This window comes from Pecten maximus, chromosome 1 (assembly GCF_902652985.1).
Source record: "Pecten maximus chromosome 1, xPecMax1.1, whole genome shotgun sequence".
NCBI lineage: Eukaryota > Metazoa > Mollusca > Bivalvia > Pectinida > Pectinidae > Pecten > Pecten maximus.
In genome coordinates, this window is record NC_047015.1 from 56,321,403 (window position 1) to 56,340,529 (window position 19,127).

At 36.4% G+C, this 19,127-nt stretch overlaps 3 protein-coding genes across 4 annotated transcripts; all 3 read right to left on the reverse strand.

Moving 5' to 3' along the window:
• Positions 1-1,571: 1,571 nt before the first annotated feature.
• On the reverse strand, positions 1,572-6,861 carry LOC117338790 (membrane progestin receptor alpha-like). The gene is made up of 2 exons (XM_033900138.1): positions 6,405-6,861; positions 1,572-3,625 (listed from the first exon to the last, which is right to left on the reverse strand). Exon 2 carries the CDS (start codon positions 3,616-3,618, stop codon positions 2,569-2,571), a length of 1,050 nt encoding a protein of 349 aa, XP_033756029.1. The 5' UTR covers positions 3,619-3,625; positions 6,405-6,861; the 3' UTR covers positions 1,572-2,568.
• Positions 6,862-8,988: 2,127 nt separating this feature from the next.
• LOC117338799 (membrane progestin receptor alpha-B-like) lies at positions 8,989-12,736 on the reverse strand. Of its 2 annotated transcripts, XM_033900157.1 has the most exons (3): positions 12,639-12,736; positions 11,319-11,452; positions 8,989-10,634 (listed from the first exon to the last, which is right to left on the reverse strand). In XM_033900157.1, exon 3 carries the CDS (start codon positions 10,621-10,623, stop codon positions 9,457-9,459), a length of 1,167 nt encoding a protein of 388 aa, XP_033756048.1. In that variant the 5' UTR covers positions 10,624-10,634; positions 11,319-11,452; positions 12,639-12,736; the 3' UTR covers positions 8,989-9,456. The 2 variants fall into 2 exon arrangements, with proteins under 2 accessions (XP_033756048.1, XP_033756039.1); XM_033900148.1 differs by lacking the exon at positions 12,639-12,736 and having other exon boundaries at positions 11,319-11,704.
• LOC117338812 (membrane progestin receptor alpha-like) lies at positions 11,554-16,097 on the reverse strand. Its single transcript, XM_033900168.1, has 2 exons — positions 15,965-16,097; positions 11,554-13,900 (listed from the first exon to the last, which is right to left on the reverse strand). The coding sequence occupies exons 1-2, from the start codon at positions 16,083-16,085 to the stop codon at positions 13,248-13,250; spliced, it is 774 nt and encodes a 257-aa protein (XP_033756059.1). The 5' UTR covers positions 16,086-16,097; the 3' UTR covers positions 11,554-13,247.
• Positions 16,098-19,127: the final 3,030 nt, after the last annotated feature.

The window sequence follows — 19,127 nt, forward strand, 5'->3', positions numbered from 1 at the left end:
GTCCGATAGGTGGCACTGGTTTATGGATATTTATAATGCACATGCCAGTAACATCTTGGATCGATCATTTGTAAGTCTGTATCAATCAATAATACTATTTATACAATACAATGTCTATGGCTTAGGTATAATCAATTAATCAGTCTCGACAATTACGACCCACTTTCATTTAATAACTATATACGGTCTATATTTCACCTATGGTGTTTCGGAACTCCTCGTGCATGTGACCAAATCTACTGGTATATATAGAGGGCGCTGATTTATGGATATCCATAATTCATTTATGGATATTTAAAATTGATTCATGGATATCCATAATTCATTTTTTAATATTCATAAATCTCTTGCTATTATCCATTAATGAATTATGGATATCCATAATTCAAGACGAATTATGGATATCCATAATTCAAGACGAATTATGGATATCCATAAATCATTTATGGATATTTAAAAATTAATTATGGATATTTATAATTATTTATGGATATCCATAAATAGTGACTTTTTTTCCACTTTGGCTTGCCATAGGGGTGAACCCTGGGTATCAACCCTGGCATCCCTCAATTTTGCTTGGATAATAAAATTCAATTTGAAACATTAAATCCGTCAGTGGTCTGCATTTAGTTAGTATTAGCCCCTACTCCTACTATTTTTCGGCATAGCCGTACAATATTCCTTTGGCCCCGGATATGACGCGGCAGGTGGCGTTACTGGTCAAGATGAAGTATGTGATTGGTCAATGTAGCGATATATATGCAAAATGCAGATATGAGTTAAAGACGAAACAAAGTTAAGATTGAATTGAATGCAAGCTGAATAAGAGGGTGTATCTTTTCAAATGACGCATTGATAAAATTATATTCCTGATTCAAATGTAGTGTTATTATCACCAAAAGTGATTCAAACTGACATGCTTTTGTTATCCGTGGTGAAACGCACTCGTTCGTGTTGTTTTTCAACAACAGTTTTACATTATAACCAGCAGCCTTTTATCTTTTTTAAAGATATTTCTTGTTTCTATATAAATCTTCTCATTTTTATGGCAAGCCAAAGTGGAAAGTCCCTATTCATGGAATTCCATAATTCGATTTATAGATATCAGTAATTATTTTCTGATTTCCATAATTCATTTTTGGAAATCAATAAATATTTATTGATATCCATAAATGAATTATGGAATTCCATAATTCGATTGATGGATATCAATTAATACCTATTTTTGGAAATCCATAGACACATTTGTTAATATCAATAAATGATTTCATGTAAATCAGAAAATTATCCCTAAAATTGTATGAATCTATCGTGAAATACGCTAGAATGCAGGATTTAGCATTTTCCTGGTAATTTTTTCCCTGGGGGCGTTCCCCCGGACCCCCGTAATTTGGCAACCCCGCCCCCCTCCAATAACTGAAAATCGTGAATCCAACACTGCAGACAACTGTGACTAGAGGTAGGTATTATCCATTAATGACTCAGATTATCGATGATCTGTAAAACAGTACAATACCAGAGGAATTATCAACAAATAACACAAATAACAAACAGGTATACATTTCACCGGAAAACATAACTGTTTATTTTGTTAGTGTTTACATTAAAAATGCATGTCTATAGCACAGGGGCTCGGTTTCGGGTTTTTGAGTAACATATGACATCCGTAAACAACCACAATACTATAAATTAAGTATTCGTATACATTCTAAAACCTTATAAACAATCGGGGTTATCGTTTTTTATACATCGATAACCCCGATTTTTTATAAGGTTTTAGAATGTATACGAATACTTAATTTATAGTGTTGTGGTTGTTTACTGATGTCATATGTTACTCAAAAACCCGAAACCGAGCCCCTGTGGTCTATAGTACATCACTTCGCTGCTTTGCCGCCCTTTTCCTGAAGACGCCATCTTTCTGATGGAAACACGTCATCAGTAACCCACTGACGTTCACGGACAGAGACCGTGGGACGATTGGTACAGAAAATCTCTTTTTGGTTCTAAAAATAGCAACCAATCAAATACCACCATACTTCGGAACTCTTTTGTGTGAAACATTTTTGGGATCCCCGTCATGGGAGTCGCCACCAATATATGTAATATAATGGTCAATGACTTTAACGGACAAACATACATATTTATTATCAATAATAACGTTGATGTTTGGTTTTTGAAAGTCTTTGCAATTATGTATTTGAAACTGTTCTTTCACTACCAAAAGTTAATCCATTGTGGCCACTGTTACTGTGTCGAACACAAAATCCCCCAAAAAGCGGTCTTCTGATTGGTCTAATTTCCCGAAGAAATATTTTTCGGAAACGGCGAAAAGTGTACCAATCGTCCCAAGGTGTCTTTCTGTGAGCGTCAGAACAGTGGGATACCGACGATGACAGAAACCATCGCACACCGAAATTGGCTTCATTATCAGCGAATCACCGAGTGTGCAATTTCAGTGTTTGGCAAATTATTAATGCAGACAAATCGATATTCGTTACACGTGCATGGCTTTCACATAGAGTTTTGACTTTAGCGCAGATTTTCCAAGATTAACACACAATATTATCAAACGTGTTTTATATCTCGGTGTTTGATCTCGTTGGCTGGGGGTGGAGTAAGTGCCCGACTAGATTTGCTTTCTTCGAACTTGACCTTGAAGCTGGCACCGACGATGATCATACCATTGGTTATAAAAGTGAGGAACAAAAGTCCGTATGACATCCATATTGTCCCAAGATACTCAACTGTGTAATTTGTCAACTTTTTGTTGGCCGGATTCGTGTTCTTTATTTCTTCAAGCGTCGCGTTGATAAAACTGTTGGCAGTTGCAACAAGAAGCATATGGTGTAACTGATGTGAATTACCGACAATGTCAAACGTTCTTGGGAAGCAGCGTTCAGGGAAGTGGGCGATATATACTAATGCGTTGAGAAAGGCAAACAGAACATGCCATTTATGGAAATGTAACGTTTCGTCATTATCCAGATACGATGTCCAAATACAGCGATGAAGTAGAGGCACAAGAAGCCATAAGTAGAACAAACTTACAGTCGCTAGTTGAACGATTTTCGTTGCTTTATGTTCCATTCCAAGGTGGAACTTGGTCCAACAAAACGCTACGGTTAGTTGTATAGATAAATAAACTGAAACTGGACTTGACCATTTTGTGAGAAATGTCGCCAACTGTTTATCCCTAACCAGAAAGCTGTGACTAATATGGGTGGTACCCATTGCATATATTCCAACACAGCTATAATCCACGAAGAAGCAGGCGTAGTGCACACAATAGGATCGGTCGCAAAACAAATGCGCGCAAGAACTGCCAATCAGAAGTATGAATATGCTAATTAATCCTGCACCTAAAGATCGAGATTCGGGATCATAAATAAAATCAAATGTTAGAGACATCACACGTGCCTTTTCGGCTATAAATAGAAAGCCAATGAGATGAGTCCAAATGTTCAGAGTTTGATTGTTGGCCTGAAAGACACTTAAAACATAATATGACCATGGTTGATACGATCGGCGGTAACCCGTATGTATGTGTTTGTTACACACAGCGGTCAGACCGTGGTCACTCGAGGTCACGGTGGGCGGGAAGTTGAAAATCGCCATAGGGAACCTGCAATGAATTAAACGAATGCTCAATGAATTTCATGACTTGTAATCTGCAATTGAACAAAAGACACATTTCTTTCTTTCTTTCTTTCCTTCCTTTTCTTTTTTCTTTCTTTCTTTCTTTTCCCCTTTTCTCTTTCTTTCTTTCTTTCTTTTTCCCTTTTCTCTTTCTTTCTTTCTTTCCTTTAGATTTACATACATGTATATATGATAGATAAACAAATTATTTGGATGGTCAGATGGCACAATGGCAAAACACTTGCCTTTCACCTAGGCGACCGGGACGTTTCCCCCCGGGTACACCGGTTTCCTCCCAAATTACCAACACGAGCGATTAATATAAGTTGTTTGGCAATTATTGTAAAATAAGTTGAGTTCACATTACATTATATTACATCATATTACATAAATCTACATCGGAGTTCGTGACCTTTGACCTGCTCTCTTGGACAAATAGTGACATATTCGTGCGATGGTGTTTTCGGTGTTTAGAAACGGTAATGTCTATTATTGAATAGATAGGGTAGGTTTCGTGCTTTCAAGGTTTTATTGATAGCACTGTGAAACACTAACGTGTGTAACAAGGGGTCACACGTATATAATTACAATGATACATGGCGTACAGTTATAAAATTTTACATTATTCTATACAATAAAGAATGTACACAGGCGTTTGTGAAATTTTGCTTGTACTTTTGGAAAATGTATAATATATATGAGGATGTAGCGTTGATAATGTTAACTTGCGTCTAAACACCTTTTCAATCTTGTTTTTCTAAAATTAATATTTAAATTTAAAAAATACGGCTTGCGTCCAAGCACCTTTTCATTCTTGTTTTCTAAAATTAATATTTAAATTTAAAAAATACGACTTGCGTCCAAGCACCTTTTCATTCTTGTTTTCTAAACTTTATATTTAAATTAAAAAAAAAATACAATGGTAACGCATTGCTTCTTGAATCGGTATGGTGTGAATCAGTATGGTGTGATTTTCTGGGTTACACGCGCCTGTGTAAAGTTAAAAGGAATAGTTCTTATCTTGTGTATTTTTACCTCAAATACCTCATTCAATAAGGAAACAACAAAGAAATCAACACTTAATCTCCTTGTTAATCGGAATAAGGAAGTGTACAATTGATACAAATTTAAACAGTCAAACGAGTAGTAAAAACTGCCTATATCGCTGTCTTTTAACGGCACAATTGTCGTATTATTCTGATTGTGTCCATTGTTTATATTTTGGATAATCTGAGTGAATATATCATGACGAATCATGACGTCACAGAGGCTGTTCTGTTTCTACATACGTGGGAAATAGTTTTAAATCTATAATGGTTTATGATAACTAGTTTTACATAAATATAAACCATTTGTATCAATGAATCAAGATGGTGAGATTGATCAGACAAATAAGGGAGATAACTTTTTTTTTTTTTTTTTTTTTTTTTTTTACAAAAGTGGAAATAACCAGGTGTCATTAAGTTCAAAAATAATATTTTTTACTTACGTTTTTATGCTTGAATATTGGGAACAGTTTAAATGTCATTTCTTGTAATCATTAAAGATAGAAAATACTTCAAATTTTGCCTTGTCGTTGTGCATTTTTTTAAGGGCCTACTTAAGGGCCTAGCAATGAAACCTACAATATATATAATGTCCTTGTATAGGTACAACCAGAGACATATACACACATACATGTACATGTATATTTGTCTCTGGTACAACACCTATACAATATCATCTTGTAATAATATAATGAGACGAAAATACATTATTTAAATTTACGTGGATTGTCATCAAATGTAAGCAATATGCGGATTTGTAGTCAGAATATTCAAAAAAATAAAAGAAAGAAAAAAAAACACAAAACCCTAAAGCTATATTAAGTGGTAAAAATTAGGACATGTACACGAATATTTACGTTGATGCATTCGAGAACTCGCTTTACCACCTAACTGGCACGTCCTACCCTGTAGCGTAGCTATGTCGTAAATATCGTAAGACACGCATATATGTAATAACACCTATATAATTAATGACGTCACAATAACCAGATGACGTCACACGATTGTCTCTGTAGAGAAAAACATAACCGCCCGTGTCGAAATTCGACCTTTCTTAATATAGAAATTGATTTCGGGGTTTCACTTGAATTCTTGTTAATATGAGATGTATGATGAAGCTAATCTTAAAGACTTGTGACATATGAATATCTAGTATGCCTGCTCTATATCGTCACTAAACTGGAACATTGAGCATTTAACCTTACGACAGCTGTGGAACATTGTATATCTACAGTAGTAATAATTTCTTGCCAGTGTAAGATCTAGGACGCAACGTGTTGTTAACACATTAAACACAGGAGCCTGATAATATGTCACAGTCTTGGTGTGTATTTGGACCTAGGAGGATAGGGTGGGGCGGGGGTGGGGATGGGGGTGGGGGGTGGGGGGATTGGGTATATTAACACTGGATGAAAATGACTCGTCGATACATATAGATAGCCTATCCGTCTGATATAGTGTCTTCAATGTCGAAAATTGTTTTCTGCTCGGCAGAATAAGTCCAAATACACATAGACTAGCTATATAACCAATTCTCGGGTCCCTGTGTTAACTTATACACGTATACAGAAATCTTTCTTACATACCCTTTAAACATACACGAATTTCTCAACCATAGAATACTTACCTGTATTGTCACGACCTTTTCCAGTCGTGAATGTTGCCCGATAAATAACAACAACAGCTATAAATAACTCCTCTCTGACTTCATCAACTTACCTGTATTATACCGAGCTGTGTACCGTAGAGTCAGGCCGGAAAGACCTCAGACCTGTCGTGTTGAACAGAAAGAGGAATAATTCAAGTCGGAAGATTGCATTTTTTTCCAGGTATGCCCTCATGTAGTGAAGATCTGTCGAGTACACAGCTATAGGTACACGTTTACTGGTGTTCACCTTGCGATACTTCGGCGATCATGCATCTGCTCCCGATATGAAAATCGACTCGCCAGCGTCATCAGTGTATATGCTTACTGAATTAAGCACAGCAGATCGTTCCGTTTTTGACGGTATTAAATTGTTATCCAAAGATCATACGTCAGGCTTTTTTTGAACGACATGTCAACCAAGTGCATTCTGCGTGTATATATATACAATATATGTGTGTGCTTGTACTTGTATGTATACATGTGTATATAGATAGTTCATTCATATTGATATCGGATGTGCAAAGCCGGAAATATCCCATCCGTCACTTCGACTCTAGATCAGGCGAGTTATAACTTGCCAAGGGGGACACACTTCAACGCGCATGAGCATATGTGTACCCAATTGCCCGACCGAGGCGTTACTCAAAGATACGTCCTCATTAAACCTTACGTACTTACTCTCCTCCATTTCCAAAAGAGCTACGTCTATTAACCCCTCCTTAGAATCGATTGTAAGAATAACTACGGCAGACAATCCAGGCTACTTTTTCAAATTAACCTTTGACCTTTTATGACCTATAGATCGACCTTTCTTGTTTGAAGATATGAATTGTAAAAAAAAAAAAAAAAAATCAAATTTATTCCATCTTTTCCCAAAAGAAACAAGTCGAAAACGGTATCAAAATCGGACAGAGATATTGATCCCTAAAGTGCGCGAATCCACAGGGACTTGATAATTAGTTACAGTCTACATTTATTTGGACCTCCCCTAGTGTGTATAGCACGCATGAACACCCCCGGGGAGTCATTTTTACCGAATTTTAATCAAGCGGCCAGTCTGTGGTCCGCCCGATGGAAAACACTATATAATGAACCTTAAATAAGCGGTCACCTGTCTAACCCGGTCAAAGGTCACGAAATCTGTCCCGAGTCGTTGTATCGTCCTGTATTAAGCGGCCATTTTGTCCGGAAGTAGACATCCGCGATGATCACATGACCAGGTATTTATATCGATCGTCACGTGGTTTCTTTTTTGTTTACGATAATCTCCGCATAGAACCCTTCACACTGACCAAGCTTTGAAAACAGGATTGATAATTATGATATGACAAATTCAACAAACTGTTGAAAAAAGAATTGGGCAACAGGCCGTTTCTGGCCAACCTGGTTTAAGCAGCCACCTGTCTTAAGCAGCCAATATCTGTCGGTCCCTTGGGTGGCCGCTTATTACAGGTTTGACTGTATAGCGTAAGGTAGCACACTTCAGTAGGACAGCCTGGCCATGGGTGATTTTTTTGTCAAGCAAATAACTTTTATGATATATAAAAAAAAATGAAAAAATAAATGTACACTTTAATTGGTATATTCAGCTTGAAATAGTACATACAGGCTTCGCATTTGTTAAAACAAAAATTAATAAATTGGTTTCGGATTTTAAATTTCAGGATTTTCCGAAAGTGTGTTTACACAGGAAATTGAGTTTTTCCTACAGCGAAAAATGGCCCACAGAAAAGGTAAGATAGCAGGAAAACTTAATTTACAACATATGTCAAAACAAGATTAATTCTGTCTTTGGGATAGAGATATTTAATTTCAAATAGGTTTCAGAAAAAAAATGTGTACAGAATTGTGTCATTTTGGTCAAATATAATAATATTTTGCAATTTTTGAGCAATTTTTAAGCTGTTACCATGGTATTCACAGCTCTAAAAATCACAGAAAAAATAAGTTTACATATCCTTCAGAGCTGTATTAAAATTGCAAATGTTGTAAAGATTACAAATATATATATACTTTATTAGATGTAATATGTAGGGTTAACTGGCAATGTTCAAATATCTAAAACATGTGCCATATTTTTTCAGAATTGGGCATTTTTACTGTACACTTCTACCTAAGTATGTATTGAAGAAATTTGTCTAATATCTCCCAGCGGTAAACATCCAAGCAGGAATACCTAAATACACGTCATGTTTATCTCAATGTTTCTTTCGGATATAAAGTGACCTGCTATAATTTATTCATGTACACAACTCCAAATATCAATATTCGTACCTCACATGTAATACCCATGTGATTGCATAGGTATATTATATAAACTACGAGGAAGTAGGTCATATAGGTAGATATTGGAAAGGTCATGACCTTACTAGCAGGCTATTGACCTAATACATGTAGTTTCCATTACTTTGGGAAGGCTAAGCAATTCTTAACCACTTCGCGGTGGCCGAGTGGTTAAGGTGTCCCGACACTTTATCACTAGCCCTCCACCTCTGGGTTGCGAGTTCGAAACCCACGTGGGGCAGTTGCCAGGTACTGACCGTAGGCCGGTGGCTTTTCTCCGGGTTCTCCGGCTTTCCTCCACCTCCAAAACCTGGCACGTCCTTAAATGATCCTGGCTGTTAATAGGACGTTAAACAAAATAAACCAAACCAAACCAATAAATAACACAGCTTTATTGTATTCTATACAAAAGAGTCTGCTTCTGGTTAGTATTTATAGAAAAGATATTAGCCCCTAGAATCTACTCTTACTATATCAACATGCCTACTTCCGTTCCATAGTCGATACAACGTCTGATCTTCAAGTGTTACACCTTGTTAGGGGCTAATATTGTTTTGTATTAATTACTATTGATTAATCCCAAAGCAGATGTCTGTAATTCTGTCAGTCAAAGAAAAGAGCGATAGCAATAGTGTAACATAGTATTAATACTTTAGCAAATTTGTAAGTTATCAGGAATGTCTTTATGTTGATGAAACCAGGCCTGGTGTTACAGAAAACATGTCATCATCATATTTGATATAAATATACATATAATCCCGCGAAATACATATTCAGTCCAAAATATCAGCTGATTTACATACATTATGATTCCTTTCCTTGACTTTAAATGTTTGCCATTCATTGTGATTTATCAATAACGTATTCCTCTTCCGATGAAGGGTACGCATAGGGGTTGTTAGAGGATGGTTGAAATGTAGTTTCATCAGACACCAAGTTTTCGACCCAAATCCCTTCGTCAGACAGATGCTTCTTATCACAGAGATCTGTCCGTGAGGATTTAACACTGCTCGCTTCTTCTCTCGTTCCTGAATTTTGTGAATCTTTCATGATTGCATAAAGGATTGAAACTGCAATAACGAAACAATCGATATATATCATAAACATTACTACTCCGTACGAATTTTCAACTGTTCCAAGGCTTCTGCCCATAAACTTTACAATGGAAGACGAAGATTTTAATTCTTCAAGCGTCACGTTGAGGAAACTATTAACGGTAAGTACTAGAGTGACGTGATGCAGCTGGTGGGAATGCCCGATAATGTCAAACGTTTTCGGGAACCAGCGTTCTGGCAAATGTGCAATATACACCAACATATTGAGATGAAATAACATCACATGATGTATATGTAGTCCTAAGTTGTTGTCATGGTTACTGTGTGACTGCCGGAAGTGACGATGTATCAACGGCAACACGAACCACAAGTAACTCGCATATGCAGCAAAGCCTTGTAATATCTTGCTTGGTTTATTGGCTCTTCCGAAGCGGATTTTTAAAAAAGAAAGTAATACTGAAAACTGCATTGCCAAATAAATACATCCGGGTCTCGACCATTTGGCTAGAAAATAGGCCAGGGTTTTTTCTTTGATAAAATAAGAATGGCTGATCAGGGTACAACCCAAGGAGTGTAGTGCTATGGCGTCGTAGTCCATACAGAAGCATGCGTAATGAGCCACTTCCGATTTATCGCCGAAAATGTGAGCGAATGAGCTAACAGCAAGGAGCGTCAATATGCATAGCAGCCCTGCTCCTAAAGGTCGAAACGTTGGGTCGTGTAGCATGTCAAAGGTCAATGAGATGTCATATGCCCTGTATGCTATAAATAGAAAACCAATGACATGCGTCCACACATTGAGTGTCTGGTTGTTGGCGTGGAAGACGCTGATGACGTAATAGGACCATGGTTGATGTGGGCGGCGGTATCCGGTTAGTATGTGTTTCTTACAAATTTCAGATGGCATCCGCTCAGCTAAGGTCAAGGTCGGTGGAGAATCGGGGAATTTCATTTTTTCAGTTCCTGAAAATTTAATAAATCGAAGAAGGTCCAACTTAGAATGCATTATTTAGACACATCTGTAATAGTAAGGAGTAATAAAAATACTCTGCCCGCGCTCGGGACTCGAACTAATGACCTGGAGCTCTCAAGGCAAACAGTCTACCACTAGGCTTAAGGGAAATTCCCGCAAGTCTGAGCTAGTAAGGTGACTTGATACATTTTCATCAAATTGATTGGGCATCAAATCAAAAAAAAACTAAACAAACAAACAAAAAAAAAAAACAAAAAACTAAAACAGAAAAAGAAAGAAAGAAAACAAAAAGATAATCTTAGATTGTACAGGGAACCCGCGTTTACTCGACTCCTACGTATACTATTCCATGCATTTGTAAAAGACGTGTCTTATTACTAAAATCCCAAATGCCCTTTAAACCGGAGACAACGAGACACAACCCCGATCCAGAAGGGGACGGGGGCAAAAATAATTACCTATTACGTCATACAAGTGGGCTACAGCAGTTTTTGTTTTTTTCTGAGAGAATATTGCAAACCTCTACCAGCCAATAAAAATCACCGTAACAAATAGCGACGGCATTTGTATGTTTGCCACCAGATGCTATACAAAACGTTATGTAACATTTTTTTTCTCAAATAATTCATATGCATATGCATTTATATAACATTAGTAAGTAACATATAATTTACCTTCAAGAAATGTGGACAGCAAACGGATGTACTAGATATTCCACGTGTGATTTTGCGATTTGTCAAACAGAAATGTAGTCAGTCTGTGAGTGTGGTGAAATGTACGACCCGTGTCATCTATCAACTGTCGTTATCTAAAGCCAAGGGGAAGAAAAAGGGAGCGTGAACATCTGAATAAATTGATGCTATAGGCTGAATTTGGTTTAGTTTATTTCTATGTATTGAGCCAGTTCGATACATGTACTTATTTCATTTAATTCAAAATACATGTTTAAACATAAATATAAAATTTGAAAGTTAAATTCAATAACAAAGCATAAATACTATTATGTCGAGCATCCTTGTTAATCCGGGGGTTACGATCAATTTCGCTACGAGTACCCCGGGGGCTACAATCACGTACACTCGCTCCCTGTGCCCCGGGGTAACAATCACGTACATTCGCTCCCTGTACCGCGGGGGTTCCAATTACGTACTCTCGCTCTCTGTGCCCCGGGGGTTGCAATCACGTACACTCGCTCTCTGTGCCCCGGGGTCACAATCACGCACGTTTGCTCCCTGTACCTCTGGTGTTAAAATCACGTACATTGTACGTTCGCTTCCTGTACCCTGGGGTTTTGATTACTTTCGTTCTCGATTTCTCTAATCCGGGGGCAAGGATCACTTTTACTCTCTCTAACGCGGGTTTAGGATCACTTTCTCTCTCTGTACCAGTGTACCCTGGGTTGGGATCGCTTTCTCTAATCCGGAGGTAAGGATCACTTTCGTTTTATGTACCCCGGGGCTAGGATCACATTCGCTCTCTGTACCCCGGTGATGATCGTTCTCTCTAATCCGGAGATCGAGATTCGTCCCCTGTACTCCAGGGTTCACGACCATCTTACTCTCCGTTCAGAGAGCAAAAGTTATCGCTTCCCCTGGAGAATCGAGGATGGACATACAAAACAAACAAGTTCGACCATCATTCACAAGATGTAAAATATGTCTGAAAGGCACACGTCACATAAAAATTAATTCGTCTCGCGTTACTTTCTTTTTTACGGGTTCATAAAACTTATTCATCGGGATAAAAGTATGGAATAGTTATATTGGATATAAAACCCAGAATAACCAGAACCAGAAAAAAGTACAGTGTTTAGCACAAATCATTGTGACGTCACACTTAAAGTGACGTCATACATAAAGGTAATACTGAATTATTGTCTCTAAATCTGGCAATATCGTTGAAATCTCATATCACCTTCCTATAACTGGTGATGATACCAGCAAGAAGAAAATGTACACATTTATAAATGTACACAAATAAATTGTAATATGCACCGGTAGAGTTTGGCTTAATTGTCTTCCAGTTATTGTGATTTATCCAAAAGGTATTCATCTTCAGATGAATGACATGCATTACAAGCAAGTTCTGTAAGTTCGTTGGTTGATGTTTGAAGTGACGTTTTAACCAATATCGAACTCGAATGACTGTCAAAATAAGGTATGTTGGTGTCTTCGTCCAAAATACCATCACTAGAGGTCCGTGCTTGGCCATTGAGGTCACTCCGTGTGGCTTTAGAAATGTCTGGCACTTCTTTCGATTCCGAATTCTGACCTACTTTGACTATTGCAAACAGTGTCGCCACAGCAATAGCGAAACAGTTAAAATACACCACCAACATCACCGCTCCATACGTATTTTCAATTGTTCCAAGCTTTCTGGTCATACACTTTATAAATTTGATTGAAGAAGAGGATTCCAACTCTTCAAGCGTCACGTTGATTAAATTATTTACAAAGATCACCATGATTATGTGTTGTAACTGATGGGATTGGCCAATAACGTCAAACATTTTTGGGAACCAGCGTTCTGGCACGTGTGCAGAATATACCAATATGTTGAGTTGGAAAGATATCACGTGATATATATGACGCCCTAACGTGTTGTCATGGTAACCAGGAGACTGCCAGAAGTATCGTTGTATTAAGGGCAATGTAAACCAAAAGTAGCCAGAATAAACGGCATATCCTTGTAATATCTTGCAGAGTTTGTGAGCTCTTCCAAAGTAAATTTTTGTAAAGGAAAGCAACACTGAAAACTGCATTGCCAAATAAATACATCCGGGTCTCGACCATTTGACTAGAAAATTTGCCCAGACCTGTGTCTCTTGTAAAATAGGTATGGCTTAATAAAGCACAACCCATAGAATAGATCCCTATGGCATCGAAGTCCATACAAAAACACGTGTAATGGGCAACTTCCGATTTGTCCCCGAAAGTGTGAGCAAATGAGCTAGCAGCCAGGAGCGTCAAGATGCATAGCAACCCTGCTCCTAAGGGTCGAAACATTGGGTCGTGTAGCATGTCAAAGGTCAATGAGATGTCATATGCCCTGTATGCTATAAATAGAAAGCCAATGACATGCGTCCACACATTGAGTGTCTGGTTGTTGGCGTGGAAAACACTGATGACGTAATATGACCATGGTTGATGTGGGCGGCGGTATCCGGTTAGTATGTGTTTCTTACAAATTTCAGATGGCATGCGCTCAGCTAAGGTCAAGGTCGGCGGAGAATCGGGGAATTTCATTTTCTTGGTCCCTGAAAAATGAATTAGAATAAGTTAAATTCAAAGAAATATCAAAATTTATAATTTTATGGTGAAACGGTCAAAGCGATCATGGATATTGTAGAAACCATTACTTCAGACTAAATACTTGTACAGTGTAGAAACCATTACTTCAGACTAAATACTTGTACAGTGTAGAAACCATTACTTCAGACTTAATACTTGTACAATGTAGAAACCATTACTTCAGACTAAATACTTGTACAGTGTAGAAACTATTACTTCAGACTAATACTTTTACGGTGTAGAAACTATTACTTTAGACTAAATACTTGTACAATATATAGAAACAACAAAACATTATCAGACAAATGAAATTTGTTTTAGAATGTAAAAATATATTAATTTGGTACTCTCACTTACATAGTTTGAAATGAAAATGGTGACTTTGGTTACAGCTTTAAGATAGTTCAAAATTTTGTATATGTTAACAGTTTCGGGAAGAAGTTTTAACGTTAACTTATTATTTTACTGCAGTTTCGAAACAAGTTATATCAACTTATATAAATCACGCTTGTTGGCCCGGATGGAAGCGTGCTAGGAGTCTTACCGTGGGAGGAAACCGGAGTACCCGGGAAAACCCCACATGGTCGGGCAGGTGACCACATACCTTTTCACGTCCGATCGAGGAATCGAACCTCGACCGCCCAAGTGAAAGGCAAATGCGTTACCACTGTGCCACCCGACCACCAATATAAAGAAGTTTTAGTCATATGATGCTTTTGTAGAAACTAAATTACACAGTTGGTATTGATGAAGAAGGTATAGAACCTATCGATTCTGTCACACACAGTGTGTGACGTCATCGAACACAGAACAGGTGTGCGGCCATTTATTTCGTATGCAATAAAACACACATCTTTAATTTAAAAATATTGATACAACCTATAATAACTTAGTAGGGTTATCATTTTGAATTTTAGAATTAAATAGTCAAATTGTATTAATTGTCAGTATGAACGCAACCTACAAGACATTAAATTGACGTCCGTTATAACGTAATGATTGAATGCATATAGCCAATAAATACAATTATAGGTCGTTTACTGGTTTTATTTATATAATGGTTATTTTTAGATAGGCATGTCCTTTTTCTCTAGTGTGTGTGTGTTTTTTTTGTTTACTTGTTTTTGTTTATGTTTATATACTAGAGTGCTTCTTGGAAATCATCATGAGCATTTAAATAATTTATAAAATGTCAATTAGCATCATAACTGAATTATCTGTAACAACTTTGAAAGCACTGACGTCACGTAATTTCTAGGTAAACATGACATCATTTAAATCATCGTCGTCTAGAAGTTTGATGTAAGTCTATAACATGTGCTATCTCAGCAATGTACAAAGCGTTTACATGAGTTAGGTAAACATGGCGTAAAATTGACGTCATATGGCTATTGCTACTAGAACATATAAATTCCTGTGGTTGCAATTCAGCTGAATTAGCGTAATCTCTTGGAAGACTCCAAAATTGTATCTGTATATTTTTCTATTGTACTAGAACATATAAATTCCTGTGGTTGCAATTCAGCTGAATTAGCGTAATCTCTTGGAAGACTCCAAAATTGTATTTGTATATTTTTCAAGAACGTGACGTCAAAAGTTCGTGACGTAAATTATATTGTTTAAAATTTCTGATTTACTGCAAAACTTGGTAGTAAAAAACCTCTGACGTCACGTAGATTTAGGCAAGCAATCATTTAAATCATTATCGTCTAGAAGTTTGATGTATAAGTCTGTAACATAAAACGTCGACGTGAGTTAGGTTAACAAGACGTCAAAATGACGTCATATGGCTAGTGCTACTAGAACGTATACATTCCTTTGGTTGCAATTCAGCTGAATTAGCGTCATCTCTTGGAAGAATCCAAAATTGTATCTATATATTTTCAAGAACGCGACGTCACAAGTCCGTGACGTGATATCTATTGTCTAATTTCCGATTTACTTCAAAACTTGATGGTTTAACAAAAATAAAGAAAAAATGAAAAATGGTATTGATCTATGTTAGAAGAAACTGCATAATATATACTTACCTTTGACAACCGTCGTCACTAAACATAAACACGAGCTGATCCGTGGGAGTTGACCTACAGAGATGTACTCGGGGTACACAAGGGAGCTTGTATACTTTACTCTTCTGACACGATCCATCATTTCTGGCCATATTTTCAGCCCTTAGGGGTTATTTGTGTGCAGACTGCGTGAAACCCAGACGACCACAGCTGGTGGTACGATACAGCTCGGTGACATATCACGGTGGATTACTTCTCCGTCCAGAAACCTTAAATTCGCCTCTTAGGGTCATTCTGCATGTGTCAATTTCATTTGCCTAAAGAAAACGGTGGCAGGGGAGAAAATATCCACGTCCTTGACAGGACGAGTTAATACATATTCCTGGAGCTATGGCGGTAGTATTTCATAAAATTATGTAAAATACCTTATATAATTTATAAATAAGACAGTTTGCTGTCAAGTTACAGGATATATAGGATGTGTTATATCCTAATAATTTGATCTTATGTATATGATTTGATATATTAATTAGATATATAAAATATCTTATATTATTTGGAACTTTGATAGAAATTTATAAGAACAATGAGACCGATAAAAACAACAACAATTGTTTCACAATGATACACAATGACAGTAGGCCATAGTTGATTCTTCCATGTTCAGACATATTCAAATCAAACTGATATATCATCATTTACTGTTTGTTACGTGCAGATTTTCACTCAATTTTGAGTCAAATATTAAATACAAACTAGTAAATAAGGATTTATATAAGCATATCCGATCTTCACTTTCTCTCGATCAATTAGTTATGTCACTACATACTTCTGTTCCATTTTCTATATTTCTTCTCGCTTTATCCTTACTTGTATCATCTTTCTTTCTCGTTTATCTACCTGTCTATTGTTTACTAAACCTTGACCATGACCGTTTATTAAGAAACCAAAATGTGTATTCAAGAGCCGTTTTCTTTCTCGGAATAGTTTATAATGCTATTATTGTGAATGTTTCCGATGGGATCACTGTGCGGTTGACTAATTTTGATAATGGTTAGAAGGTGATATATCCGCAATTTGGCACAGAGTTTCTATCGGAAGTTTTTACAATGTAGCTTATGGGGGACTAATTTTTAAGAAGATTCATTTTAAAGGTCACATCAGTGCTAATTTTTTTAGATATTTTATCTAGTTTGATAGCAAGTTTGATATCCTTCGTCTTTATGTGCATACAGTCACAATTTGACAACATATTCTATTACAATATTTTATTATTACTGTTGATATTGGACATGGATATAGAATCAAACCCTGGTCCCGCGGAAAATGAATTGTCTATATTTCATTTAAATACTAGGAGTATAAGAAACAAATTGGAATATATTGAAAATATAGCAGATGAATTTGATACCTTGTGCTTTACCGAAACCCATTTAGATCACCATGTACCATTTTCTGAATTAACTATACCGGGTTTTATGGAGCCGTTTCGAAAAGATAGAAATTTCTCAGGTGGAGGTTTATTAGTGTATTATTCTGATTCGTTGAAATGTATTCGAAGATACGATCTTGAATTTGTACATGGAGAAAATATTTGGATACAAATCGAAATGGACAGGCAAATTTCATTACTGTGTACTTTATATCGACCGGAAGGTTCATGTCATCCTTTTTGGGAACATTTTAAATATTCTATTGAGAAAGCCTTAGAAATTACAACGAATGTGGTAATTGTTGGAGATATAAATGTTGATTTTTTAACCATATCGCATAACCATATTTTAAATCAAATTATGTTGGAAATGGACTTAACCAATGTTATTAATGAACCCACTAGACACGGATTGACGAGACATAGTTTATTGGACCCTATTGTATTGAGTGATAATTCTAGATGTACAGATTCTCATGTTATTAAGATAGATCGTAATATAAGTGATCATGACGGATGTGTAGTATTCCTGTCTATACCCATTAGTCTATCCCGTAATTATACTCGTCAAGTCTGGTCATATAAAAATGCAGATTTTAATAAGTTAAATAATTTGATTAATACTTTTGATTGGGAAACATTTTTCCAAAATTTTGATTCTGTTGATATCGCCTGTGTTAGATTCACTGTTTATGTTTATCATATGCTTCGGAATGTATACCAAAAAAATCAGTTGTTATTAGACCACAAGATAAACTATGGATGAATTCAGAACTCAGGAAAGCTATGCGGCTACGAGATAGAATCCGTAAAGTATTCAAGCGTGTTAAGTCCATTTCCAATCTAACAAAATATAAACAACAAAGAAATAAGGTCAATGATATGAAAAAGCATGCAAGGGAGTTGTTTTATGATAAAGTTGGGGACATTATTGATAAACTTGACACTAGTAACCCTAAATCTTATTGGAGATAAATTATATAAACAATCTGAGTAGCTGGAAGTTATTCCACCACTTACTAACCCAGATAGTGGAAATATTTAACTTGGTGATGTGGAAAAAGCCAATATTTTGAATAACTATTTTTGTTCTATTTCAACAATTGATGATAGGGAGGTTCCATTGCCAAATTTTAATCTTAGAACTAATTCTTTCCTTGACTCTGTTGTAGTCAGATCCGACGAAGTTTGCGATATTCTGAAAATTCTTAAACTAGGGAAAGCATCTGGTCATGATACCATAAGTCACCATATGTTAAAATTTACTGCAAATTCCATATGTAAACCTTTATCAATTTTGTTTAATTTGTCTTTTAATCAAACAAGTTTTCCTGAAATCTGGAAGAAAGGCGTTGTACTTCCCCTTTTCAAAAAGGGTGATAGACGTTTAGTGTCCAATTATCGACCAATTACTCTTCTGTCTTGTATCGGTAAAGTTTTTGAAAGAGTTGTTTTTAAACACATATACAATTATTTTCATGAAAACTCCCTTTTCTATGAAAAACAGTCTGGTTTCAGGTCATGTCACTCTGCAGTACACCAACTTATCGAAATTTACCACAATATTTGTTGTTCACTACAGGGAAAAAAAACACGCATGTCTTATCTTTTGCGACATCTCCAAAGCGTTTGACCTTGTATGGCACAAGGGTTTGTTAATTAAATTAGAAGCATATGGTATTAGGGGTGATTTTCTAGAGCGGTTAAAAAATTATATTTCTGGTCGTCAGCAACAAGTTTTAGTTAAAAATG